The sequence below is a fragment of the Choloepus didactylus genome, chromosome 4 (genome assembly GCF_015220235.1).
Source record: "Choloepus didactylus isolate mChoDid1 chromosome 4, mChoDid1.pri, whole genome shotgun sequence".
Classification (NCBI taxonomy): Eukaryota; Metazoa; Chordata; class Mammalia; order Pilosa; family Megalonychidae; genus Choloepus; species Choloepus didactylus.
The window spans coordinates 139,692,916-139,719,917 of record NC_051310.1 but is presented as its reverse complement, the minus strand read 5'-3'; the positions used below and the strand labels follow the sequence as shown (position 1 = coordinate 139,719,917).

Below are 27,002 nucleotides of genomic sequence, written 5' to 3'. Positions count from 1 at the left end.
GGGCACTCTTACGCACAATTTAGACAACCCTTTTTAGTTTCTAAAGAATTGGGGTAGCTGGTGGTGGATACCTGAAACTATCAAACAACAACCCAGAACTCATGAATCTCGAAGACAATTGTATAAAAATGTAGCTTATGAGGGGTGACAATGGGATTGGGAAAGCCATAAGGACCACACTCCACTTTGTCTAGTTTATGGATGGATGAGTAGAAAAATAGGGGAAGGAAACAAACAGACAAAGGTACCCAGTGTTCTTTTTTACTTCAATTGCTCTTTTTCACTCTAATTATTATTATTGTTATTTTTGTGTGTGTGCTAATGAAGGTGTCAGGGATTGATTTGGGTGATGAATGTACCACTATGTAATGGTACTATAAACAATCGAAAGTACGATTTGTTTTGTATGACTGCGTGGTATGTGAATATATCTCAATAAAATGAAGATTTAAAAAAAAAAAAAAAAGTTCAGTAAAATTTGTACCTGTAACCAGACCGATCAAGGGAAAAAAAAGAGGACATACAAATTACCAATATTAGAAATGAGAGAGATGACATCACTACAGACCTTAAATTAAAGTATATATATTTGATGCAATCCCAGTCAAAATCCCAGAGGTCTTAGAAGAATGTAGTTGGGAGACGTTACTACCTGGTTTCAAGACTTCTTAGAAAGCTAAATTAATTGGGGTAAAGAAAGATGTGGAGATCAGTGAAACAGAATAGAGTCCAAAATTGATAAACATATAGTCAACTGATTTTTGACACAGTTCCAAGGCAGTTCATTGGGGGAACAGTAATCTTTTTAACAAGTGGTTCTGGTACAATTGGATAACTATAGGCAAGAAGAAAATCTTGATCCTTACTTCATACTTGATTCTTACTTCATATATAAAAGTTAACTTGAAATATGAGAGTTAATGTCATAGATTAAATGTGAGTATTGTACATGTGAGTAAAATTTTAAAACTTGTAGAAGAAAACATAGGAAAAAAATGTAGTGTCTTTATGGCTCGTAAAGAGTTCTTAAATAGGACATTAAAAGCATAAAGTAGAAGTGAAAAATTAGGAAACTTGAATTCATCAAAATTAAAACTTTTGTTAATCAAAAGACACTATTAAGAAAATGAAAAACAGCTCAACAGCAAAAAAAAAAAAGCAATTAAAAAATGGGCAAAAAGCCTGAGTAGGTATTTCGCCAAAGAAGATGTACAAATAAAACAAATAGCACATAAAAAGATGCTCAACATCATTAGCCATTAGGGAAATGCAAATCAAATAATACAAGCAACAAAAGAAAAAAATAGATAAATGTGACCTCATCAAAATTAAAAACTTCTGCGCCTCAAAGGAGTTTATCATGAAAGTAAAATGACAACCTATACAATGGGAGAAAATATTTGGAAACCACATATCCGGTGAAGGATTAATATCCAGAATATATAAGTAAATCCTTCAACTTAACAAAAAGATAAACAACCCAATTTAAAAAAAAAGTGCAAAAGATTTGAATAGACGTCTCTCCAAAGAAGATACACAAAAGGCTGGAAAACACACAAAAAGATGCTCAAAGTCATTAGCCATCGGGGAAATGTAAATCTAAACCACAAAGAGATACCATTTTACACCCATTAGAATAGCTGCTGTTAAAAAAAACAGAAAATCTCAAGTGTTGGAAAGAATACAGAGAAATAGGAACCCTCATTAATTACTGGTGGCAGTGTAGAATGGTGCAGCCACTGTGGAACAGTTTGGTGATTCCTCAGGAAGCTAAGTATGGAATTACCGTATGACCCAGGAATCCCATTACTAGATGTATAGCCGAAAGAATCGAAAGCAGGAACTCAAAAAGTTATTACACTAATGTTCATAGCAGCATTATTCACAGTTGCCAAAAGATGGAAGCAACCCGTGTCCATCAACCAATGAATTGATAAATAAAATGTGGTATATACATACAATGGAATATTATTCACCTGTAAGAAGGAATGAAGTCCTAATGCATGCATCAACATGGATGAACCTGGAGGACATTATGTTGAGTGAAATAAACCAGACACAAAAGAACAAATATTGTATGATCTCACTGATTTGAAACGATTAGAATAAGCAAACTTGAAGAGTCAGAATCTAGAACATAGATTACCAGGGGTTGGGGTTGGAGATAGGGAATGGGAAGTTAAGACTTAAAATGTACAAGTTTCCTCTTTGTAATGATGGAAATGTTTTGGTAATGGATGGTGATGATGGTAGCACAATATTATAAACCCAGTTAAGAGCACTGAAATATATATCTGAATATAATTAAAAGGGGAAATGTTAGATTGTATATATAGTAACAGAATAAAAAAAAAAAATCCATAGAACTGCAGTACACAAACAGGGAATTCTAAGTTAAACCATGGACTTTAATTAATAGTATAATTATAAAGTGCTGTCATCAATTATAACAAATGTTCCACACCAGTGCAAGGTGTTGGTGGTGGGATGCTTTATGGGAGTCCTACATTTTATGCATGATTGTTCTGTAAACCCATAGCTTCTCTAATTAAAAAAAAAAAAAAGATTCTACTAGACACCTTCCAGAATGTTTATAATTAAAAGCCTCCAGTAATATCAACAGTTGATAAAGACGGTGAACAGTGGGAACTCTCATGCTCGGCTGGTGGGTGTATAAATTGATATAATCATTTTGGGAAACAGTTTGAGAATATTTACTGAAGTTGAATATTCACGTGCCCTTGATCTAGCAGTTTGATTCCCAAGTAACTGGCAAAACTGTTTTCATTTGCAATAAGTAAAATAGACTGTACCAGAATGTTATGACACCATGATTCACAGTAGCCAAAACCTGCAAACAACTGCAGATATCCTATAACAGTAGAATGAATGAACAGCAGTATGAATATTCAGTGGAGTAGGATGCCACAGAGAAAATAAATGAGTTACATCTACATGCAACAGCCTGGATGAAGTATACAAATATAACGTTGAGTGAAAAAAAGCCAGGCAAAGAATACATCTTTGTTTTTGTGATTCCATTTATTATATAAATAGTAAGTTTCAAAATCAGGCAGATTGAAGCTGTGATGTTTAAGGGATGTGTTCTTTGGTTTTATAACAGAAAAGCAAAAGGTAACCATCTTTTAAGGGATTGTCTTTTGTGGGGAGGGAGGTATTGTGATTTACAAAGGGTGTGCAGGGGTTTCTGGGCTTGATGGCAGTATTCTATTTCTTGACCTTACAGTGTTAAATGGGTGTATACTTGTTCATATTTATTAAGGTGTACATGTATTGTTTATGCACTTTTCTATATGGTTATATTTCATTGTAAAATGCCTACAAAAATGGGGAGAGGAGGAATATAATGTCCTGAGTGTTAGAGTAGGGAGCAGTTCTGTGGGTCTTCTAAATCTAACGTTTATAGGGCATCTACTGTGGACATTGCTAGTTGGGAGAGGAGTGAGGATATAGATAATTAAAATGAAGTCCTTTTGTCTAAGAGGTTATTGTCAAGTTGACAGAACAGCTATGTGATAAACAGATACACCAGTATTTATTGTAATTTTAAGAGCTGCGGTAACAAAAATGCCATAGTGTTTTAGTTGTCACAAACAGAAAAGCTCATTGAGAATCCAGAAGATAGAGTGAAAATGCTAGGGGAATTGGGGAAGGTAACATTTGTTAGGAGGCATTTGAATAGAGAAATAAGAGCAGACCATTTCTTTCCTGAAACTGTTTTCTGTTCATGGCTTCTGTGAATATTTGCTACTCTGGTTCTGCCCTTAATTCTGTCTTTTCCTGTCTTTGCTAGCTCTTTTATTCTGGATTTCAGATAAAAAGTAAGAGGGCCCCTAGTGTGATGTTAAGGGGAGAAGTGAAGTGCTGTATCTTCAATCCAGGCTGGGTAAAGGAATCAGGTGGAGCAGCAGCACGGTAATGGGGTGTGAGGGATTGAGAGCCCTTGGTCTATTTTCTTGCCCTTGTGACACAAGGCTTTTTTTCATGGCTTCTGCTAGTGGTCTCTGCAAAAGGCAGCCCTGATTTTTAATTGCCTTCCTTATTTGATTATGTTGCTGTAATTATAATCTGATTTGTCCTAAACAAAATTGAACGTTACCCTTCCCAATCAGCCCCTTTTTTGAACTCCCCTGTTTTTGGAGCTACTCTTTCCCCATTTATCCAGAGTTAAAACTTTAGAGTTGTCTTTGATTGCCTGTGAGGGATTAAAACAAAAGTGAATAATCATTCTTGACATCCTAAGAGTTTTTCTTCTGAAGTGGTATGTTATGTATTTTGTTGCTATTGTTTTCAAAAGGAAAACATGAAAGGGATTTTTACTTATTATAATGCTTAGCTTATGAAGACTTAGAAAAAAAATGCTTGAAAAGTGATTGAAAGAGGTCAAAGATAGTAGTGTTGTCCTAAAGGAACTTTTATTTTTGTAATAGAATTTATGTACGTGTATATAGATAATCAGCAACTCTGAACAATAAAGTTCTTGCCAAATGAGTGATAGAGCCTTCATAAATACTACCTTTGTTGTGAAGCCATCCCTCTTAAAAAATTGCAGCCCTCCCCTCAAAGTACGTATTCATATACAGTTATTACACTTATTACTTATTCCCCTTTCCTGCTTTGTTTTTTTTTTCTTTGAAGCGTTTATCACTATCTATCATTTTCTTATCTGTCTTTAATTATTGCCTCTTTTTTAAGCTACATGAGGGCAGGGAGTTTTGTCAGTTCTGTACATTGGTAGATCTGTTAAGTCTGGCACATAGTAGACATTCAGATATTTGAATCCATGAATGAACACTGGGGTCTTAGAAACCCTTTGTGAATTATGTGATAAATGAGCTAGGTTTTAAAAGATGGATAACACAGAATACTGACTAGGAAAATAATTGGTTCATTAATCACTCTCCAGTCCTAAAGCTTTTGAGATTTCTGCCATTTTCATCTTTAAGCCTTTATTCAGCATTTTGTGGTTATGCTCTGAAGGATATTAGTCTTAGAAGCTCCTTAGACAAAGTTGTTTTTCATTAGAAGAATCTTAATGTTCACAGCAAATATACTTCTTATGAAATCAGGTAGTGGTGGATTCTACTTTGTCATGAAAGAGTAATTGAACTACGTATTTGTGTTAAGTGTTATGTGTCACTCAAAATCATTTCATTTGATTTTAACCCCCAAATTTTGGATCTTTCACTGAGAACCAGCTATATCACTCTCTGAGGACTGACTTTTTTTTTTTTTTAAATGCAATTTTATTGAAATATAATCACATAACATACAGTCATTCCAAGCGTACGATCAGTTGTTCACCGTATCATCAGATAGTTGTGCATTCATCACCACAATCTTTGAACATTTTCATTACTCCAAAAAATAAAATAAAAATTAAAATAGAAAAGAGCATTCAAAATATCCCATTCCCTTCCTCCCCCCATTGTACATTTACTTTTTCTTTTTTTTTTTAAATATAAGAAAATATTTTTCATTAATGAATAATTCAAGTGACATCATTTTACCATTACAGTCAGAGGACTGACTTTTAAAATGCAAAATAGAATGTTTACTTCTTTGTAGCTGTCTTTCTTATGGGAATGGCAGCTTGTGTATAAAATAGAGCCAGGACAGGTAAACTCACTGCCCTCCCCCCTATGTGGGATATGACTCTCAGGGGTGTAAATCTCCTTGGCAACATGGGACATGACTCCCAGGGATGAACCTGAACCTGGCATCGTGGGATTGAGAAAGCCTTCTTGACCAAAAGGGGGAAGAGAAATGAAATGGCTGGGAGATTTCAGATAGAATTGAGAGGACATTCTGGAGGTTATTCTTATGTGTTATATAGATATCCTTTTTAATTTTTAGCATATTGGAATAGCCAGAAGGAAATAGCTGAAACTGTTGAACAGCAACCCAGTAGACTTGATTCTTGAAGGTGATTGTACAGCTATGTAGCTTACATGGTGTGACTGTGTGATTATGAAAACCTTGTGACTCACATTCCCTTTATCCAGTGTATGGACAGATGAGTAGAAAAATGGGTACAAAAAGTAAATAAAAGGGGGAGAGAAAGGGTATAGAAAGTTTTGTGTGTTCTTTTTTACTTTTTATTTTTATTCTTATGTTTGGGAGTAATGAAAATATTCAAAAATTGATTGTGGTGATGAATGTACAAGTATATGATGGTACTGTGAACAATTGATTGTACACTGTGGATGATTATAGCGTATGTGAATATCTCTCAGTAAAATTGAACTGAAAAAAAAAAAATACAGCCAGGAGCCTTCCTGATGTAGATCCTCTGTTTAATTTGGTTAAGTAATAGGTGTGTGTTTTCTTTTATGTAAAACTTTTTGGCAGTATAATGTTATACCTCAGTTGGGTTTCCTTGTTTTTATATTGATATAAATGTTCCTATGTTGAGGTCACGTTCTCTTTTGATTACAATTCAACATTAGAAAGCAATAGTAACAGCTTGGTGTCTGGAACCAGGTTGCCTGAGTTTTTGTTTTGTTTTGTTTTGTTTTGTTTTTAAGAGAAGTTGTGGGTTTACATAACAGTCATGCATAAAATACAGGATTCCTATGTATCACCCTATTATTAATACCTTGCATTGATATGGTGCATTTGTTACAACTGATGAAAGGACATTTTTATAATTGTACTATTAACACTAGTCTATAGGTTTCCTGGGTTTGATCCTGATTCTGCTGCTTACTTGTTGGACTCCCCTGGACCTCAGCTTCTGTATAATGGGAATAATAATAATATCTACCTCAAGGACTGTTGTCACAGTTGAATGAGTTAAAACATAATTAAGAGCTTATAAAAGTTGCATAGTAAGATTAAATCAATAATGTAAAGTAGAAAAATATGATATAGAATGATTGTTACCTTTTCGGTAAGGCCTTCTCTGACTTGCTAAGTAAAAAAATAGCACCCCCTGGTTAACTGTTCATCTCCTTAACCCTGCTACATTTTTCTACATGGCCCTTATCACCACTTGATATTATATATTTATTAGTTTTTTCTCTCCTACTGGATTATAAACACTTTGAGGGCAAGATCTTTGTTTTATTCATAGCTGTGTTTTTTTAGTACTTGAAAACAGTTGGGTTCATAGTAGGTATTCAAAAAATATTTGTTTAATAAATGAATAAATTATTAAAGTATATGAACATAAAGTTTTTTTCAGGGGCATCTGTTGGGTTATTTTAATTAGTTATTGCCTTTTGTAATTGAGATTTTTTTTTTTTTTTTGCTAATGGTACCTAAAATCTTACCTTTCTTTTTGTTAAGCTATATGTGAAACAGAGCCTGAACAGCCTGTTCGACATTACCCATTATGGGTAAAAGTAGAAGGTGAAGTAGATCCAGAGCCAGTTTATATTCCAACGCCCTCTGTCATCGAACCTATGAAACCACTGTTATTGCCTCAGCCAGAAGTTGTGTCTAGTACCATGAAGGGCAAACTACTCACTGGAATTAAACCTGCACGGGCATATACTCCCAAACCCAATCCTGTGGTAAGCCTGGAGTTTCATCTTTTTTGCAGGTTACAAAAATCATTTATAATGATGATAGGTTTCAACTATATTTTGGGGTGATAGTCTGTGAGTCATTTTGCTTTCAGGTAGTGTATCTATAAGGTTTCCTTTCTTATTTAATGAGTTTAGTTTCTGTCACTTAAAAAATGTCATAAAAATAGAGGCAAGTGATAGTAATTCTTAAAGATAGCCAGTAGCCAACTCTTTCCAAGAGAGTCATAGAAACGTGGACTTTTGACATGACTTGCAAAAAGTCTTTTCAAGACTTATTCCTGTAGTGTAGAATATTGAGTGATGTATATAGTGCACATTACTAGTAGAAAAACATATAAGGAAAAGCTTTTAAAAATAAAACTCAGTTATCTTTTTAAAGCAGATTTCTTTATGTTGTGATAGCAGTAAAGTTCAAGATTTAAAGTTAACAGTTGATACTTACGTGACTGAAGACTGATAGGTAAAGGTGAGAACTGATGCTTGCATTGTATTAATAGACAAAATGCTTGTGATTACCAATTCAGTTTCTTTCTTCCTGGCCCATCAAACTGACAAAAGTTTCTCTAGTAGAATGCTATTCAGTGTGGGCTGTGTACCCTGGTCTGTAATGAAATAAGTATGGAAAATGAGAGTAAAATATTTAGAAATTTTTTTAGCAAGTTGTAAAGTAATTTTATGTATGTTAAATCTAAAAGTTTGGGCTTGTATTTTACATGTCTTCAGTTTTTCTTTTGTTTTTCTTGTAATTTTTATAGTATTTGACAAAAGTATGAGTCTGCAATGGACTAGTAATTAACAAATGTGTCCTTCTCCACAGATAGTTTGAGAAGCAATGTTCTGGTGTGATCTGAAATTTCTTGATAGTCACATCCTTTCTAACTTCCCCCAAGCTCAGCACAATATGAACTGTACTCATAGAATTTAACTATGAAGTTTACCAAAGTGATTTTTAACTGATGCAATAGGAAGAAAGATGAAATATCCTTTTTCTCTTGGAGGTTAGGAGACTTTTTCCTCAATGTGTGGAATGTTTTGTTGTATGAAACTTACAGATTCGGGAAGAGGACAAAGATCCAGTCTACTTGTACTTTGAAAGTATGATGACTTGTGCCCGAGTTCGAGTGTATGAACGCAAAAAAGAGGAGCGGAGACAAAAATCCCCATCACTATCCCCATCATTTCAGCAACAGAGCTCATGTCATTCTAGTCCTGAGAACTATAGTGCAAAGGTGAATTGTCATTGTTCAGTTTCTTTTTTTAACTTCCCAGTTATCATTACTGATACTAACTTGGCATGGTACTTTCAGAATTGTCTAGAGTAATTTTTATGGAGCAGAGTAAGGTTATGCGACCTGTATAGAAATTTAAATATTTCTCTGTGTGCCTGTTCTAGAGGTCTGTCCTAGGGTTATAGTATTACTATAAACATTGTTAGACCAAGTAATTTTTTAAAAAAACTAAAATGTTTATGGTTTTAATTAATTCAGTTGTCTTTAATCATGAGAATTTGTGTCTTTCCACATTGGTGAATTTTTTCTAAATGAAACTTGTCCTGTTAAGCGTCAAACATTTTGCTTTGTTCACTAGAAATATACTACTATAAAGTCCAATATAAGTTCTTTTCTTGATGACATTATCTCTATCAAGGATATTAGAGAGTTAGACTGTTTTTGTGCCCAGAATTATATAATATGATAGCAATACAGCTAGCTGCTCATGCAGATGCAAAATTGCTGACTTTTTAATCATTCTGATTTAACTTCTTTGAGAGATTAAGTTCTTGTGTTCTAGTCTCTGTAGCTATTGAATACATTTGAACTGAAAATATTTCTTGTTATTTTCTTTTTCAGGAACCTGATTCTGAAGAGCAACCCTTAAAACAAGTCACCTGTGACCTGGAGAATGATTCTGATATATCACAAGGTCAGAATGAAAATTTTATTTTATAATTTAACAGCGATTATATAGGTTGGGATGATAATCGTAGGAGAAAAACCAAACCAGCAATGCAGAATAAGTCTACTCCCCTGTTTTAAGCTTCTGCTAAAAACAGGGGTGATAGGTAAAGGTCTTTTCTCATTATTCGGTCTCTTTAACACTCCTGTTCTCAGAAATGAAAGAAAATTCATGTGTGTTGATATGGTATACTGTTGCAAGAGACGTGAAGGATGAGGTCAGTAATTTTGTTTCTTAATCTCTTTCCACACCCTGGCATTATTGGCATCAATAGCTATTCAGATTTTCTCTCAGACTTTAGCTGGAGAAATGCAGAGGGAGAAAGGAAGAAATAGAGAGCTACTATGATGAGAGAGAGTGACCAGAGAGTTACCTGTTTGTTTCTGGTTAATGCTTCTTAAGACTTCTGACACTTCGGCAACAGTGTTTTTTAATGTCTTGTTACACATAGAAAATGATATTTCTATACTATAGTGCACTGAGTAAGTGGAGGAGGCTGCTGGGAGAGAACCTGAGAGCCCAACCCCCCTGAGGGCTGAAGGGATCTGCATCTTGGCATACCTGTAATTATAGTACATTGGTTGGGAAACTGCTGTAGAGGTCATCTAGGTGTCTAGTGAAATATGTATCTAGTTAACATGTTGCCATGTGGTAACTACATTGGTGAGTTGAATGCTCTGTACGCAATGTAGATATGGAGCAATTGTATCTAAAGGCACAAAAGTAATTCAGAAGTATTTGCACTTAGAAACTATAAGTACAGTGTGCTTTTTTTTTAAAATCCAGAGCCCTTTTTCTTTTGCTGTTCTTCAGTATTGACTCGACCCTTCATATGTTACAAAGCATCTTGTAGTATCTTTCCTTTGCATATAGGGATAGCAGAATATTAAACTATAAAACAAACTTAACCTTGGTTATAGGTAGTGGTTTGCTTGCAAGAGCACACTTTCTTATGTGATAGTTACGACTTTTTGAGCAGTTTTGAGGAAAATTTTATTAGGGAACCTGGTCAGCAGGATGGTGAAGTCTATTGTAGTCTGATCCTCTGGGATTTTTCTTCTTTCTGGAAAACTCTCAAATTATGTGCATTCTATATATTAGATTATCACTGAAAGTATGTGGAATAGTACACTGAGCAACTCTTTAATTTCTGTTCCCCTGGTGCCTTTTTGAGGACTCAGGAAAAATAAAAAATTTTCAAACTTCAATACAAAATGCTGTGATGGAGAGTAGGCATGATTGTTTTGTATACCCACACTTTTTAAATAAAAAACTATGCACATGTAATCCTAGAAGTACCCTGATGATACCTAGCTTACCTCTTAACTAGCTTATCATGAGTCATAGTCCCAGTAAGATACAGTTTGTATTCTCAAAGTAGGATAATTCAAGTAGGATTTAATAAGTGGGCCATTTACAAGGGTATAGGCAGTTCTGGGAAAACCACAAGGGATGATGTAGTACCCCAGGACTAGTGAGTTTACCACCACTAAGCCTGAGGGGCAAGGACAAGGAGCAGCTACCAGAAGCAGGAAGGAGATGACCCTGCAGAAGGGGCTGTTGGGAGAGGAGCAGTGGTATAGGAAAGGGACTTCGCTATTCCCAGAAGACTCCACAGGGAAGGAGCAGAGGGATAAATACCCCAGCCTCACTCTCTTCCCTTTCTCTGACCTCTTTCTGGGGCTCCCTGTTGGCAGACCCCGACCATTTAAAAAGAAATGCCATGATGCAGAAATATCTTTCAATTCTTTATCAGAGAAGAGCTGGAAGTCTTCTTGCAATGAAGGGGAATCCTCTTCTACCTCCTATGTACATCAGAGGTCACCTGGTGGTCCCACCAAACTGATAGAGATCATCTCAGATTGCAACTGGGAGGAGGATCGGAATAAGATTTTGAGCATCTTATCCCAGCACATCAATAGCAACATGCCACAGTCACTTAAGGTGGGCAGCTTCATCATTGAGTTGGCTTCTCAGCGAAAGAACCGGGGTGAGAAGAACCCTCCTGTTTATTCTTCTCGTGTGAAAATCTCTATGCCATCATGTCAAGATCAAGATGATATGGCTGAGAAATCTGGATCAGAGACTCCTGATGGTCCATTATCCCCTGGGAAAATGGATGATATCTCTCCTGTGCAGACAGATGCCCTGGATTCAGTGAGGGAGAGATTGCATGGAGGCAAAGGTCTGCCTTTTTATGCAGGACTTTCTCCTGCAGGGAAACTTGTGGCCTATAAACGTAAACCCAGTTCAAGTACATCTGGGCTTATCCAGGTGAGAATTATCTTTAATCTGGGTACAGCACTTTTTATACTTAGGTAACAGCTTGTTTTTTTAGAGCCCTTTATTGGCTTTATATCATTTATCATATTTCCTGGGAGCTGGGTGACAAAGATAAGTATCTCTTTATGTGATATGCCAAGGTTAGATGCATACTTAGACTGAATTTTTGGCACATTTATAAACAGAAATGTAGAGCTTTGTATTAGTTAATAATTTTCTTTCTAGTCTTCCCAAAGAAGTTGCTCTTCTCTAGTGAGACTTTGACAACCAAGTAATAATAAGTAGGGATTCAGTCTAGTTCTTAGAATTTGTCATAGGCAGGCAAATTTTTTTTTTTCCCCCTCTCCAAATAGGTTTAGAAAATTAGGGGTAGTAAAGGGAAAGTGGAATACTGTCTTGGAAATGGAGAAATTTTAAATTTACATGACACTCTTAAAAATTGAACTACTTAATGTTTACTCATTAATTTCTAATTTTCTTAATTATTTTTTATTTATTTGATTCATAAGATTTTTGCCAGTATAATCATTGTTTGAGGTCAAATATCTCTATCTTTGCTGCTTAGTAATTTAGGTAGGTTATATTAGTAAAATTACACTGTCATCTGGAAAATCCTTTGGAAGGAGAAGTTTTTAAATTGAAATGTTGGACATAGTTAAAAAGGTTTTCTCTTTTTGGTCAGTAACTAATTTATACATTTATATTAGAGTAGCAAATGTGTGGACATATCTGACAGTATAGCCAAGGTCACTTGACTTTATTAGCTTGACTGCTTCTCTGGGTTAATTACATCTCCCATTACTAATATTACTGGTCTATTTCATTTAAAAAAGCAAACAGACACTTTTTATTGTAGTTTGTTCTTGCTGGTGCTGTGTAACTGCTTCTGTTATCTCCTGAACTCTTGATGAGGAGAGCATGTTTTCTGCCTGACCTTCATTTATTGATGCTTTGAAAGCAGAGACTTCCCTGAGACTGTTTATAGTAAAAGTAGATTCCCTGAAATATACGCAAAGAAATTTTTGTGTTATCCTCTCCTGCCAGATTCAGAAAGCCACCGTAGACTATGAATTTGCATAAGCAGTCAGGCCACTGTATATAGACCTTGGGGAAACTACTAAGCAGTCTTCAGAGCAAGTCCCAAAGGAGCAGGTAGGGATATCTGGCCAAGACTACACATAGCTTGAAAAGATACAGTAAAGTTTACTTTAGGTGAAAAGTACACATTCCTTGTATGAAACTCAAGGCAAAGATTTTCCTGATCTTTCTGGGAGTAATTACAGTTTTACTTAACTAGCAAAGAGTAATTTTGTCTTGTGTCTTTGAAGATGGAGTGTTTTGCTCACCAGTTCCGTATCTAGAGTGTGGAAATTCCCCCCTCCCCATTCCATTCCCCCCACCCTCCGTCCCATTAAATGATGATGAAGAGGCACAGAAATGGATGTCTTCTTTAGAATCACACAGCAATGTGTCCTAGAGAGCATGGGGAAAACATGGGAGGTTTTTGTTTTTTCTCTTTTAAAAAAACTATCCTGCTGCCCATAATGGGCAGTCTCATCAATCAGCTCAGGCAATAGAGAAAATCTTTACCTCATTGATTGGCTCAGTTTTTTCTGACAATTTAATGACTGTTTCTAGAATTAGAGTTTCCCTAGCATTTATCTCAAACCTGAGCTTTGTTCAAGAGATGAGACAATATCTTCAAAGTTGAGCCTTTTGAAAGCCAAAAACTGACGTGACTTTCTTGCTTAGGTTATTGTAACTAAGGTTATCTATAACTTTAAAGTAGGTTCACCATGTATTTTTCAAATATGTGAAGTGCTTGAAAGGACCTTTGTGAGAAGACTTCATTATGCCTCTTTGGTCTTGTCAGAGAGATTCTGGAACCTAGTTACTCATTTTTGCTGTTGATTGTTAATGGCTTAACCAGAATTGGTTACTGACAAGTGAAACAGTTCAGTGATTTTTTAGATTTGACTTCATCTTTCACATATCTGTGATCCAGAAATGAGTTTCTGAGATTGTTTCCAGCCACCAAAATGAAGATGAGATTAGTTCAGAATATTAGATGACAGCATTTTTTTTTTTACCTCCTAAATTACTCACATTATCCTGAATGGAAAAAGTCCTTTTCTTTTTCCTTTTAAATCTGAAAAACAGACTTTTGAAACATTGTAAAGTGAAACCCCTGTCAAGGGAGAGGAGTTAGCAAGAGAATTTTATCTTTACAGAATTTCTCTTTGCCACTTGTTTCAGGTTAATGGTAAAAGTTACCCGCAGGCTAAGTTGCTATTGGGACAGATGGGGGCATTGCATCCAGCCAATAGGCTAGCTGCTTATATCACAGGCAGGTTGCGACCCTCAGTCCTGGACCTCTCAACCCTCAGTACTGTCATCTCCAAGGTAGCATCCAATGCCAAGGTGGCTGCATCCAGGAAACCACGTACCCTGTTGCCTTCAACCTCCAATTCCAAAACGACATCCTCTTCCTGCACTACAGCAAATCGCCCTGGGAAGAATCTGAAGGCGTTTGTCCCGGCAAAAAGGCCGATTGGTAAGTTGGAGCCTTCTGGAAAGGCTTGTGACTTGATATTAGGCTAGTGGGTACAGATATGGAGGTTGTAAAAATTAGAGGAGCATGGAGTTTGTCATTATTCTTCTTGTTGTCTATCATGCCTGCATCTTTTTGATTTTTTGTAATTCTTCTGATGACCTGAAATAGATGAATTTAACCCTAATTAGCTTTACAGTTTTATTGTCCAAGCTTTTAGGCTGTTTTTATTAATTTAGAAAAGACTTAGGTTGTTGATTTTGCTTTTAAAAAGGGAAGAAATATTTGAAAATACTTTCCTAGTTTAGTATTTCTACTACATAAGGACTGGTGTTTTTAGCACCATTTGAACTTATGAAACCAAGGAGCTAGCAAAATCAAACTGGGTTGAGTTAGTATAGGGTTAATGTAGAAGGCTCTTGTAAAACACAATTTTGGAAACATTGCTTTATTCCATTCATCCGTGTTTTGTGAATGAAAACCTCCTTCTTTTGCTAAGCATTTCAGTACTTACCGTTTGTAGTAAATTACCTTCTTGAAGTATTTGTGTTTTATCATTGAGAATATCTTTACAGTTGCTTTATTGAATTCTTTTTGTTGTTTCAAATCTATTTAGGAATGTTAAATAAAAGAGTAAATTGCTGGACTCTTATTCCTCTGATAGAAAATTGAAATCGCTGGCTAAAAGTTGGAGTTGTGTGAAGATAGAGGTTAGGCATTGAATGCCTTAAAGAGAACCAATTTTATCTTTTTTTTTTTTTTTAAGCAACTTTAACTGGTGATGAAAACAAGCAGTTCTATCCTGCTCTTTTTTCTCTTTTTTCAAATGGCTGTATACATTTTAGGAATATGCAAAATTTAAGTGTCTCGCAAGAGGACAGCAAGAAAGAGGTGGAAGTGTTGGGGCAGGAGGAAGTAGTAGAAACATTTTAAAATTATAATTAGGAGGAAAAAATCCTCGCCTTATTATTTTCTTTCATCTGTTTTAGGTGATAAAGTTAGCTGCTGTATTGTCTTTTAAGGTCCTAGCAATTTGAATATATTGCATAGCCAAAAGAATTTTAGCAGCAATACCCAGTTTTAATCCCTTTCTTGTTAGAGTTATAAGGGTTTGGTTTTGGGTTGAGGGAAGTATTTGATTTCTGTGGGTAGAGATTGGCACATATAATGCAGATAGGTAGTACTTGTAAGAAATTGACCCTGTGGTGCACAATATATGTTGATAAACACAGTCACTAAGAGAATAAAATACGAGAACTGAAGATTTTTGACCTGCAAATTTTTATTTGCAGCGGCTCGACCCTCTCCTGGTGGTGTGTTCACACAGTTTGTGATGAGTAAAGTTGGAGCCCTGCAGCAGAAGATACCTGGAGTTAGCACACCCCAACCCCTGACAGGGCCACAGAAGTTCAGTATCAGACCTTCTCCAGTAATGGTCATCACACCTGTGGTTTCTTCTGAGCCAGTTCAGGTGTGCAGCCCTGTGACTGCTGCTGTCACTACTGCCACCCCTCAAGTGTTTTTAGAAAATGTTACTGCTATGACACCTATGACTGCTATTTCTGACATGGGAACTAAAGAAACTACTTATTCTTCTGGTGCCACTACTGCAGGGGCTGTTGAGGTCTCTGAAACTAATACCAGCACCCCTGTAACACCTACTCAGTCTGCAGCCACTGTGAACCTTACCAAAACTACTGGGATAACTACCCCTGTGGCTTCAGTTGCTTTTCCTAAATCTTTGGTAGCATCTCCTCCAACCATAACTCTTCCTGTTGCTTCCACTGCCTCCACCTCCATAGTCGTGGTGACCACAGCTGCATCTTCCTCCATGGTGACCACACCAACTTCATCTCTGGGCTCTGTTCCTATTATACTCTCGGGAATTAATGGGAGTCCACCAGTGAGCCAGAGACCAGGTAAGGCCTAGACGTTACTAGCTGCTTTACTGTACAGTTATTTATATAACTTTGTGGTTGTGATAGGACAGTAGGTAATTCAGGATGATAGTGTAGGTGTTTCTGCTGTAACACAATACATGTATTCCTGAAAACCTTTTCATTCTGCTTATAGCATTAATATAGGATTAGGACAAATCACTGAAAATCTATGCAGCTTTGTATAGAGCACTAAAAAAAACTAGAGTACTAATAAAAACAATAACTGGTGTCTTGGGGAGGTAACTTGAACAGCCTTGACAGTGTGATGGGGTTTGTCTCAGGGGATATAAGAACACTCAAAAACATTAAAATGGAAATACTGGGTAAAGGGTATTGAAATAATGCAGATGAGAGTAGAGCACTGAGACATTAGGGTGGCTGTTAAAAGTGAGCACAGGAGGAAGTGCAGCCTGCCATGTGCTAAGAGCTAGGAGTATACATCCCAGAGGAGGGAACCCTGAATGCAGGTGTTCCCTCCCCCATCCTAATTTACAGAAGAGAGAGAGAGAGATGAAATGGCTTTTATGCTGCAGCCAGTTGGAGGGCTTTTCTCTCTCTTCCCAAGGTTAAAATTATTCTATTTTAGCTCCTTTTACCTAGTAAAAATCATGTATGAAGCAGTACAACTCCCATGTAATAATAACATAATTCCCTTATTTAATTATTGTGTTTAAACTGATTGAAATAGAAACAAGGGAGTGTATTTCATTGTTTAGAACTGGTAGTATTTTATATGTTTATCAACTTTTTAGTTAAAATTATTTCAAATAGGAATATCCTACAATTTGATAATTTTTATATCGAATTCAGCTGCAGGAAAGTGAGTGGTTTTCTTAGGCCACTCTAAGAGGAGTTTGCCTGGGAAAGACTGAGAGGTTTTATAGGATTTGAGAGGAAATAACCCAAGAGCAATTGTTTTGGCTGTTTATATTTTTCATACTAAATATTTTTGCTTTTAGTGACATGGTCCAAATCCCTGTAGGTCTTTTAGTATAAAAGTGATTGGGGAGTTAGTTTTAAAGTTGAGGTTCTATTGAAAGGAAAAATGGATCACTGGATTAAAGTTTTTTTTTTTATCTTCTGCTTCTCCCCGTAAATAAACATGTAAGAAATGAAAGAAATGATTAGCTTAATGTGTTCTGTAGTATTGGAAGACAAGGTCATTATTGGCAAAACTTCTTTGATTTTCTGTTAAATATCAAGGTTTATATTTGTCATACTTTAACTGATCATATCTAAACCATATGGATTCCAGTCTTTCTCAGTACTCTTAATTCTGTCATAAAATTATAAAGTAGTTTAACTTTTCATAGTTCATTGTTTCTCAGACTTCAGTCATTCAGGATATACATTCAAGTATTTTGCTCTGAATCCCATCTGTACTGTCATTCACTTAATATTTTTATTTAATCTATAATTTGTTTACTTAAATGCATTTCAAAAAGAAACAACATTACTTTATAATGGAAACCAGTATTACTTGCTACAGTAAAAGTTAAACCCATAAATAAATATACTGGAAACATTAATAAATTCTAGCTAGCTACTATATGTTCTTAGCATGTGCTTGTTCTCTTTCTGTTAATGAAGAAAACTAGAAAATGCTGGAGTAATATTAGAGACAAAATATCGCAGACTGATACTTTTCTCCTGCATATAATCAAAAGGTTAAAGGGGCAATTTGTTTTGGATGCTGTGTATTGTATTATTTTATATTCATATAACACCTTAAAGTATCTTCTATGATACTACTTTAGGAAATACTAGTATTGTTAACATATTTTCTTACCTGCTCTTTTATAAATGAGCTGACTAGATGACTGCTACTTCTAAGAACTATGTGTAATTTTGTTCTCTGTTCACAAAGATGCCAACTTGGGCACTTAGACATCTGTGATTTTTTTCATTTGACTCTCCTCCTTTCACTCTCCCGTAATAAACAGTCACATACATATTTAGTATGTATATTTAAAAACTGCTTTTGTTCTCTGAATTGGAGTAATATAGGTTTTGAATCACTCACTAAAACTTAATTTGAAGGGAAAAATTGAAAGAAATTAAGAATGTTTTAACATCTTTATATAAGTTAGATGAAGTTTTTGTTTAAATTACACAGTATTTTTTTCATGAATGGTTTGGTCTTTGTGTTTTATTACATTTGCAAAAGTAGTCCTGGATATTCTACATAAAATTTCTTTGTCATCTAAATATTATGAGCCTGACTTTCTTTTAAAAATTTGGTATGTTTTGTGTCTCATAGGAAATCACATTTCCAGAAAAGCTGAAATCTTTGTTTTACTTGGTTTGTTGATTTTTCTATTTGGTAACAAACTAGTGAAAAGCTTTATTTCTTAACACTGTTAAATGGGTTCACCAATTTGAATGGTAATTTAGACCAGTTTTATTTTTAATACATTATTCCTGTCTCTTTATCTCTCTATGGCCAAAAATATCTGTAGCTTGCTGATTTTATTTTTCATCATGTCTTCAGTATTTCTAAATATCTCTTCCAAATATTAAAGTACATCTTTAGGTACTATTAATGGTTTGAAATCTTTCCTAATTCATATCTTCTGCACTAAATTTGTTTTTTTTTTTTTTTTCTTCTGTTTGTTTTTAAATCTATCTTTTGCCTCTTCCTAACCAGGCTTTATTTCCCTGCTTCTTTGATGTCTCTTAATTTCATTCCATTTTTGGGGGGTATGTATTTTTTTTTTCTTTTGAAAATAATTTCTACAAATCTTAAAATTTTGCTTGTTCATTGATGAATTTTAAAAGCAAAGAAGTTTTATACCTCATGATTTTTAGTCCTGGACCCTTTCTTAGTTGAGTGTGAGCTGTGAAACTGTCATAAATCTGTATTTGTTGACGAAGAAAATTTTATCATAAATGATCTCTTTAATATTGAGAATCCAGATTTAGAGGCCTGCCCATGTATTTCATTAGAAGAAAGCATTATCCCTTTAAATGCCCTTCTGGATAATTGATTTTTTTTTTTTTTTTTACCATTCTAAATATAAAGCCTTGAAAGGTCTGGTTAATTTCTTAGGTTTAAAAGAAATTGTCCTCAGCCATAGGACTATTAAATAGTGTATCATAAAGGTTTAGGATTTCACCAACTTTATAATTTGTTAGAAATAATTTATGGCATGGTCAAATTCTATGTCATAATGGTGTTTTCCTACATGTGTTAAAAGGGAATTTTGATACTATGTTTCCATTTCCTGTTTTTCAGAGAATGCTCCTCAGATTCCAGTGGCTCCTCCACAAATCTCTTCTAACACAATGAAACGTGCTGGACCGCGATTGTTGTTGATTCCAGTGCAGCAGGGCTCTCCTACTCTTAGACCTGTCCCAAACACACAACTTCCGGGACACCGGATGGTCTTGCAGCCTGTTAGGAGCCCAAGTGGAATGAACCTGTTCAGACACCCTAATGGGCAGATTGTCCAACTCCTTCCTTTGCATCAAGTCCGCAGCTCTAATACTCAGCCCAGTGTACAGCCTGTCATGTTTCGGAACCCAGGTATAAACTTGATCTTCCTGATGAGTTTTTCTTTTGTTGAAATGGTGTGCCATATGGTATTTTAATATATCATGATTGGTTTTCTTAGTCTTCTAGAGTCGCTTGTTCAAAAAGAAAAGCATGCCTTGAAAGTCTTTTTTTTTTTTTTTTTTTTAAATCTTCATCTTATTGAGATATATTCACATACCACGCAGTCATACAAAACAAATCGTACTTTCGATTGTTTACAGTACCATTACATAGTGGTACATTCATCACCCAAATCAATCCCTGACACCTTCATTAGCACACACACAAAAATAACAAGAATAATAATTAGAGTGAAAAAGAGCAATTGAAGTAAAAAAGAACACTGGGTACCTTTGTCTGTTTGTTTCCTTCCCCTATTTTTCTACTCATCCATCCATAAACTAGACAAAGTGGAGTGTGGTCCTTATGGCTTTCCCAATCCCATTGTCACCCCGCATAAGCTACATTTTTATACAACTGTCTTCGAGATTCATGGGTTCTGGGTTGTAGTTTGATAGTTTCAGGTATCCACCACCAGCTACCCCAATTCTTTAGAACCTAAAAAGGGTTGTCTAAAGTGTGCGTAAGAGTGCCCACCAGAGTGACCTCTCGGCTCCTTTTGGAATCTCTCTGCCACTGAAGCTTATTTCATTTCTTTTCACATCCCCCTTTTGGTCAAGAAGATGTTCTCCGTCCCACGATGCCAGGTCTACATTCCTCCCCGGGAGTCATATTCCACGTTGCCAGGGAGATTCACTCCCCTGGGTGTCTGATCCCATGTAGGGGGGAGGGCAGTGATTTCACCTTTCAAGTTGGCTTAGCCAGAGAGAGAGGGCCACATCTGAGCAACAAAGAGGCATTCGGGAGGAGGCTCTTAGGCACAACCATAGGGAGGCCTAGCCTCTCCTTTGCAGCAACCGTCTTCCCAAGGGTAAAACCTGTGGTAGAGGGCTCAGCCCATCAAACCACCAGTCCCCTATGTCTGTGGTCATGTTAGCAACCATGGAGGTGGGGTTAGGCGAATACCCCTGCATGCCTTGAAAGTCTTGATATGGGCAATGGCAATTCAGAATTTTCTTTTTCTTACTAGGGTCTGTGATGGGACTCCGGTTACCTGCTCCTTCCAAACCTTCCGAGACTCCACCATCTTCTGCTTCGTCCTCTGCTTTCTCTGTCGTGAACCCTGTAATACAGGCTGTTGGGTCTTCTCCAGCAGTTAACGTTATTACTCAGGCACCATCATTGCTTTCTTCTGGACCTAGTTTTGTGTCTCAGGCTGGTACTTTGACCCTGAGGATTTCCCCTCCTGAACCACAAAGCTTTACAAGTAAAACAGGCTCTGAGACCAAAATAACATATAGCTCAGGAGGGCAGCCTGTTGGTACAGCCAGTCTTATTCCTCTCCAGTCTGGCAGTTTTGCCTTGCTGCAGCTCCCAGGACAAAAGCCCGTTCCCAGTTCCATTCTTCAACATGTTGCTTCCCTGCAGATGAAGAGAGAATCCCAGAATGCAGACCAGAAAAGTGAAAAAAGTTCTGTAAGAGAGCAGGAAACTAAGAAGGCTCTACGGTCAGAAGGAGATACTGGAGACTCTGAGCCTAATATTTTGAAGCAAAATACCAGAGCAGCTGCTGCCTTTGAAGAAACTCAGAATGATTCTTTGGGAGGTAAGGTTGATCATTTGGTTGAAGAATCCCTTATGGAAGAAGGTCCTGCAACAGTTACACCTACTAAGCACTCCTGTGGCACTGGGTCACACACAGGTGATGATTATAAAGATATTAATGAAGAACTTGGCATTAGGAATCACAACAGTTCCAAAGAAAAACTGACTGTTCTAGAAGTCAAAACTGTTTCTGAAAAAGCCAGTAATATAACAGTCCAGAGTGTAAGTAATGTACATCCTAAAAAACTTGATGATGTGAAAGTGGCACAGCAGAATGGCTTTAACAGTTTAGAGGAAAAATCAAATGAATTTCCAATCATCTCTAAGGAAGAAAGTAAACCCGAATTATCAGGGGGCAACGTTTTGGAGCAGCAGTCTGATCCACAGCCAGAGGCCAAGGAGAAGGGATGTGGAGACTCTCTGGAGAAGGACAGTATTAGAGAGAGACGGAAGAAACACCTGAAGGGCCCTTTGACCCAGAATTCTGTTGGAACTTCACAGGATTGTAAGACAGAGGCAGAGGAGCAGTTAATTAAAGAAAAAAAGACATGTCAGGAAAATTCACATGTATTTCAACAAGAACAAGACATCTCTGATGTACTTGGGAAAAGTGGAACCACTGAGAATGCTCGAGTTTTGAAAACTGAATGTGATTCTTGGAGTAGGATTTCTAATCCTGCAGCCTTCTCCATTATTCCTAGGAGAACTACAAAAGGCAGCAGAGAAGATGGACATTTTCAGGGTCACTTAATGCTACCAGGAGAACAGAAACAATCAAAGCCAGAGAAGAAGGGTGGGAGAAGCAGTGCTGACTTGACTGTTTTGGATTTGGAAGATGAGGATGAGGAAGATGAGAATGAGAAAACCGATGATTCTGTTGATGAGATTGTGGATGTTGTTTCTGACTACCAGAGTGAGGAGGTTGATGATGTAGAAAAGGTGGTGAGCCTGTTTTTGTTGTGACTGAAACCTCAAGGATTTAAATGATTTTATTAGAGACAGTAACTTTTCCAGAAGATAACTAAGAACTAATATATTAAATTGGATGTCTAGGTTTAGATCATGATTCAATGATTTTTAGTTTTTTGGTTGTGTCAGTCAGGCAACATTTATTGAGCTTATATTGTTCTTTTGAGACTTGTCTGATATTATGGGAAGGCTGGCTAAGCCTTTGGGGATAAGCGATTGAGAGTCCCTATCGGGTTGGCTTTAAGAAATCTTGAAACCACTACTCCAATTTTATCTGAGTCAGTTGCTGTGATATTTTTTATGTGAGGTGATTATAGCTTATCTGGTAGATAAGAAATAGGGAATGGGTGACCTAAGACCTACAGGAGAATTTATCTACCTGCATTTAGAGAGTTTGGAGGGGTGGATAGAAAAACTAGAAAATATTATCTAGTATGTTACTATAATGCTGCCTTAAGTTGCTATTTAATTATCTTATAAATTAGATATTCAGTCTCTATAATTTATATTCTAAATTCTGGTCATCTTTCTTTGTAATATAACTCTTATAGTTTATTTTATTTTCAAAACTTCCTAGGTTTCAGATACAGAGTTGTATTTACGGAATTAAGTAATTGAGTGTCAGATATGGGACAGGGCAGGCTTTGGGCACACTTTTTTTGTAGAGGTTCAGAGAGTAAATGTTTTAGATTTTGCAGGCCAGATGGGTCACTGTTGGCAGCTATTCAGCTGCCTTTGTAGTGTGAAAGTGGCCATAGACAATATGTAAGTGAATGAGTGTGGCTGTGTTCCAGTTAAACTTTATTTACAAAAACATGAGTAGTGTCTGCTGTAAACAAAAGAGATCATAACTACCTGCCTTTGAAGTACTTTAAGTGTAAACTGTGTCCCTCTCTTCGGAAGCATATGATACAGTCCTCTGCACTGATTGTCATGCCTTATACAGATAAAATATAATCCAAAGATTAGTATTTTAAAACTAAAATGTTTAAATATTTTAATGTTCCTATACTGGTTATTTCTGTACCTCAGTTGTCTCATTTACAAAGTGAGGATCTAGCCTGGAAATTGGATTATTCTATATGCATTTGCCTTATGTACTTTCTGTAGCCTAATCCTTTCCAACGACAGATATTTTGTGGGTAGTTGAAGAATCTGCTTAATTCATTGAGTTTAGGAATTATATTGGGAAATTTCTAGTGCTTTTTGCAAGTCTCCCATTGTAAGTCAGACTTGGTAAGCTTCAGACTGAAAACAACTTTAAAACCAGTGAAGACTATTGCTGTTAGTGGAAATGACAATAAAATTTTAGCTTCAGACCGAAAACAACTTTAAAACCAGTGAAGACTATTGCTATTAGTGGAAATGACAATAAAATTTTAGAGTGTCTTCATATAGAGTAGCTTTGCTTGAAAATCCTTAATAGGGAATCTGACAAACAATCTGACACTGATTTTTTTTTAAATAAGAGCATCATATTAAATGATCTCGTGAATTCTACATTTCATTTATGTTAATGTCCCACACTTACAGTATTTTTATGCTTGTGATTAACATTAATGCTTGGAATAGTGTGAGGAAAGTTGTAAGTAGCCTCTTTCATTTAATTCTCCTATTTTGAAGGTTATTGGATGGTATTTATAAAGCTTGCAGTTAAAACCATGCATTAAGCAAACATTCTTTAGCTTGAATATTGTATAACATCTACCTACATTACTAGTCACACTCTATTTTTAGATTCTGTTAGGATTATGTGTTAATTTACCTTCCTAAAGTTCATTTTACTATACATTGTGTTAATGCATCTTTTGCCATTACTCTTGAGACTGTTATGAGGATTATCTTGAATTTATGAAATATGTTCAAGGCTGCTAGATAGACAGTTAATATAATTATTTTATGGATGGAGTATAAATGGACAGGGAAGCACATGATCTTTAGAATTTATTGGTAGGTATTGGGGTCATTGGTAAAGGCCTTGGTGATTGAATAAAAGAAGTGAAGTGCTTAAATTGTGGTGGGGAACATAAATTAGGGTTCAGTAGCCTGATGGCTTGCATTTAGTGTCTGTCAGCCTTATGGAGCTTATAATTCGGGGGGTAAGTAATTTTTCCAACAAGTTTAAACATAGAATTAATAAGGTGATTGGGATGCTTCATATTTCGAGTTGCGTCTCTCTGATACAGTACGATTATAGATAACACATTCCCTGTTTAGTTTCTGGTAGAGTAAATATTACTTTTAAAGGTGGACTTAAAAAATATCTGTATATCCCATACATCAGTATAATTCTGTTATATAAAATATACAGCGAGTTTCTATGACAGGCTCAATAAATGCTTACTGATTGACTCATTTTTTGGTATAATAAGTACAGCAAGCCTGGGCTTCTTTCAAAATCTTAAATTCTTCAAAGCTCTCATTCTGTGGGGTTGAGACTTTTAAGTTTTTCTGGGCTGTATTCTATCTGCCTTGAGTATTTTAATGTGTATTGATATGTGGGTATCTGATACGGTGTTGTCATAGACAACAGTGTCCTTAAAATAGAATCTAAAGTTCTATTCTTTCTACCTCCTCCCCCTCACCAAGTTTTGTTTTACTGCTATTTGATGTTAAGGTACATGAAGCGTTAATGTTTCTGTACCTGAATTTTGTCCACTAGAAAGGACACTAACACATCACTGCAGCCCTTTGTGGACTCTATTCAGTCTACTAATCTCTGTTTAATGTATAGCCGTGGTTTATATTATAGTTCCTGATTGTTATCTCTAATCATATGTTATTTTTCTGACTTAATTCCTTCTTATGATTAACAAGTTTAGGATTATCAGTACTTGTTGTGTAAGATCAGTGTTTGGCATTAGTTTGATAGTTTGGCATTCACTTGAAAAGTTTGTGTGCTTGCTTCCCAATACATTATTTACTGTTGGCAATGGTTTATTTCAGAATAACTGTGTAGAATACATTGAGGATGATGAGGAGCAGGTAGACATTGAGACTGTGGAAGAGCTTCCAGAAGAAATTAATGTTGCTCACATGAAGACCATAGCTGCCCACATGCACTCTTCCAAACAGCCGTAAGTCTTACTTCTCTTTGAAGTGGGGTGTGTGTGTGTGTGTGTGTGTAACCAGAAACAAAACTAAATATTTGTTTAAGAACCCTGGGCAACGGACCTGGTTCCTTTATTCCTCTAGCTTTTTTTTCTGATTAGTAGATGAGGAGCAGAGCTGGAATTCAAGAGTTAATTAACTTACCTTGGTTATTGGAGGAGACAGTGTATAAATGTGAATAACATGCTTTTGGAGGCTGACACACTGGTACTACAATACTAACATTGCTAGTGTGTAGCTTTTTAACTTTGGGCAAGTCTTTAGTCTCTCTGAACCTCAGGTTCTTTACTGCTGAAACAAGGAAAATACCTTGGCCCTACCCCATTTGAGTGGTAAATGAAATAATATATGCAACTAACATAATAACTAATGCAAATGGACCTCTCAACAAAGGCTAGTTCTTTTATCTTTTAAGAAGAAGGCATTAAATTCTAAACTTGGATAGGAGATATAGGTAAGAAAATTTTTTTCTCTCTTCATCCAATGAGATGAAAATATGGAGGGCATGAGGACTTCTTCAGCACAATTTATTCAATTTTCTGTTTTAGTAAGCATTGCATTGATAAGGGATTGGAGTATGGAAGAGAGAAGGGAAGGAAGATATGAGCTTTTATTTTATGCCAGACATTGTGCTCTATGTAGCTGTTACCTCATTAACTGCCATATAAAATAACAGTGAATTAAGTCTTCATCACTATTGATACTAAGAAAATGTAAGGAGTAGAAAGTAGGACTAGTAGTTTTCTTCACTAGACTTTGCAGGCTACTTCAGTAGCCCACTGGTTAAGCTGAAAGAGTTTAAATCCCTTAATTAGACTTAAGAAGTTCAACAGCATTGCTGGATATAAGTTCAGAGTTATACAATTGAGCTCCTAAACTATAACAACAAACAAAAAATGTAATCCAAAAAAAAAAACCATGTATAATAGTAACAGATAAAACTATATAGGAATAAATCTAACAAAAGCTGTGCAAGACTGTTATAATATTTTACTAAATGACATTGAAGAAGAATTCAGTAAATGGAGAGATACCATGTTCATGGATTGGAATAATAAAAAGCCAAGAATAGCCACCAAAAACAGCACAAACTCTTAAGGAACAGTTGTTAAAATTTAAAAATTCTGTTGACACACTGAAAACAATAAAAAGAGAAAATCAGATTAAAAGGACATCATTTGTACTCATATAACTGACAAAGGATTAGTATCAAGGATATTAAAAAAAAATTCTTACAAGTCAGTAAGAAAAAGATCCAGTAGAAAAGGATGTAATGGATATCAGCATACAGTTCACAGAAGAGGAAACCTGAAAGGCCAGTAAACATGTGCAAAGATGTCCAAACTCATAAGTAATTAGGTAGATGCAAATTAAATCACAATTACTTTACCAGTTCACACCCATAAGCTAGGCAAAAATTGAGATATCTGATAGTACAG

General features: G+C 35.9%; 1 protein-coding gene across 12 annotated transcripts in view; it reads left to right on the top strand.

Annotated features, from left to right (window-relative positions):
* The window catches only part of MGA (MAX dimerization protein MGA), a 172,877-nt gene that overhangs the window by 131,729 nt on the left and 14,146 nt on the right, over positions 1-27,002 (top strand). For 5 of the 12 annotated variants that reach the window (XM_037834252.1, XM_037834254.1, XM_037834251.1 and 2 more), the window contains exons 10-18: positions 7,312-7,538; positions 8,606-8,782; positions 9,404-9,476; positions 11,266-11,783; positions 14,049-14,346; positions 15,636-16,262; positions 19,519-19,809; positions 20,909-22,425; positions 25,399-25,529. In XM_037834252.1, the coding sequence (XP_037690180.1) occupies positions 7,312-7,538; positions 8,606-8,782; positions 9,404-9,476; positions 11,266-11,783; positions 14,049-14,346; positions 15,636-16,262; positions 19,519-19,809; positions 20,909-22,425; positions 25,399-25,529 (3,859 nt within the window). The remainder of the gene's footprint in view (positions 1-7,311; positions 7,539-8,605; positions 8,783-9,403; positions 9,477-11,265; positions 11,784-14,048; positions 14,347-15,635; positions 16,263-19,518; positions 19,810-20,908; positions 22,426-25,398; positions 25,530-27,002) is intronic. The other 7 variants (XM_037834258.1, XM_037834259.1, XM_037834255.1 and 4 more) reach the window with 6 other exon arrangements.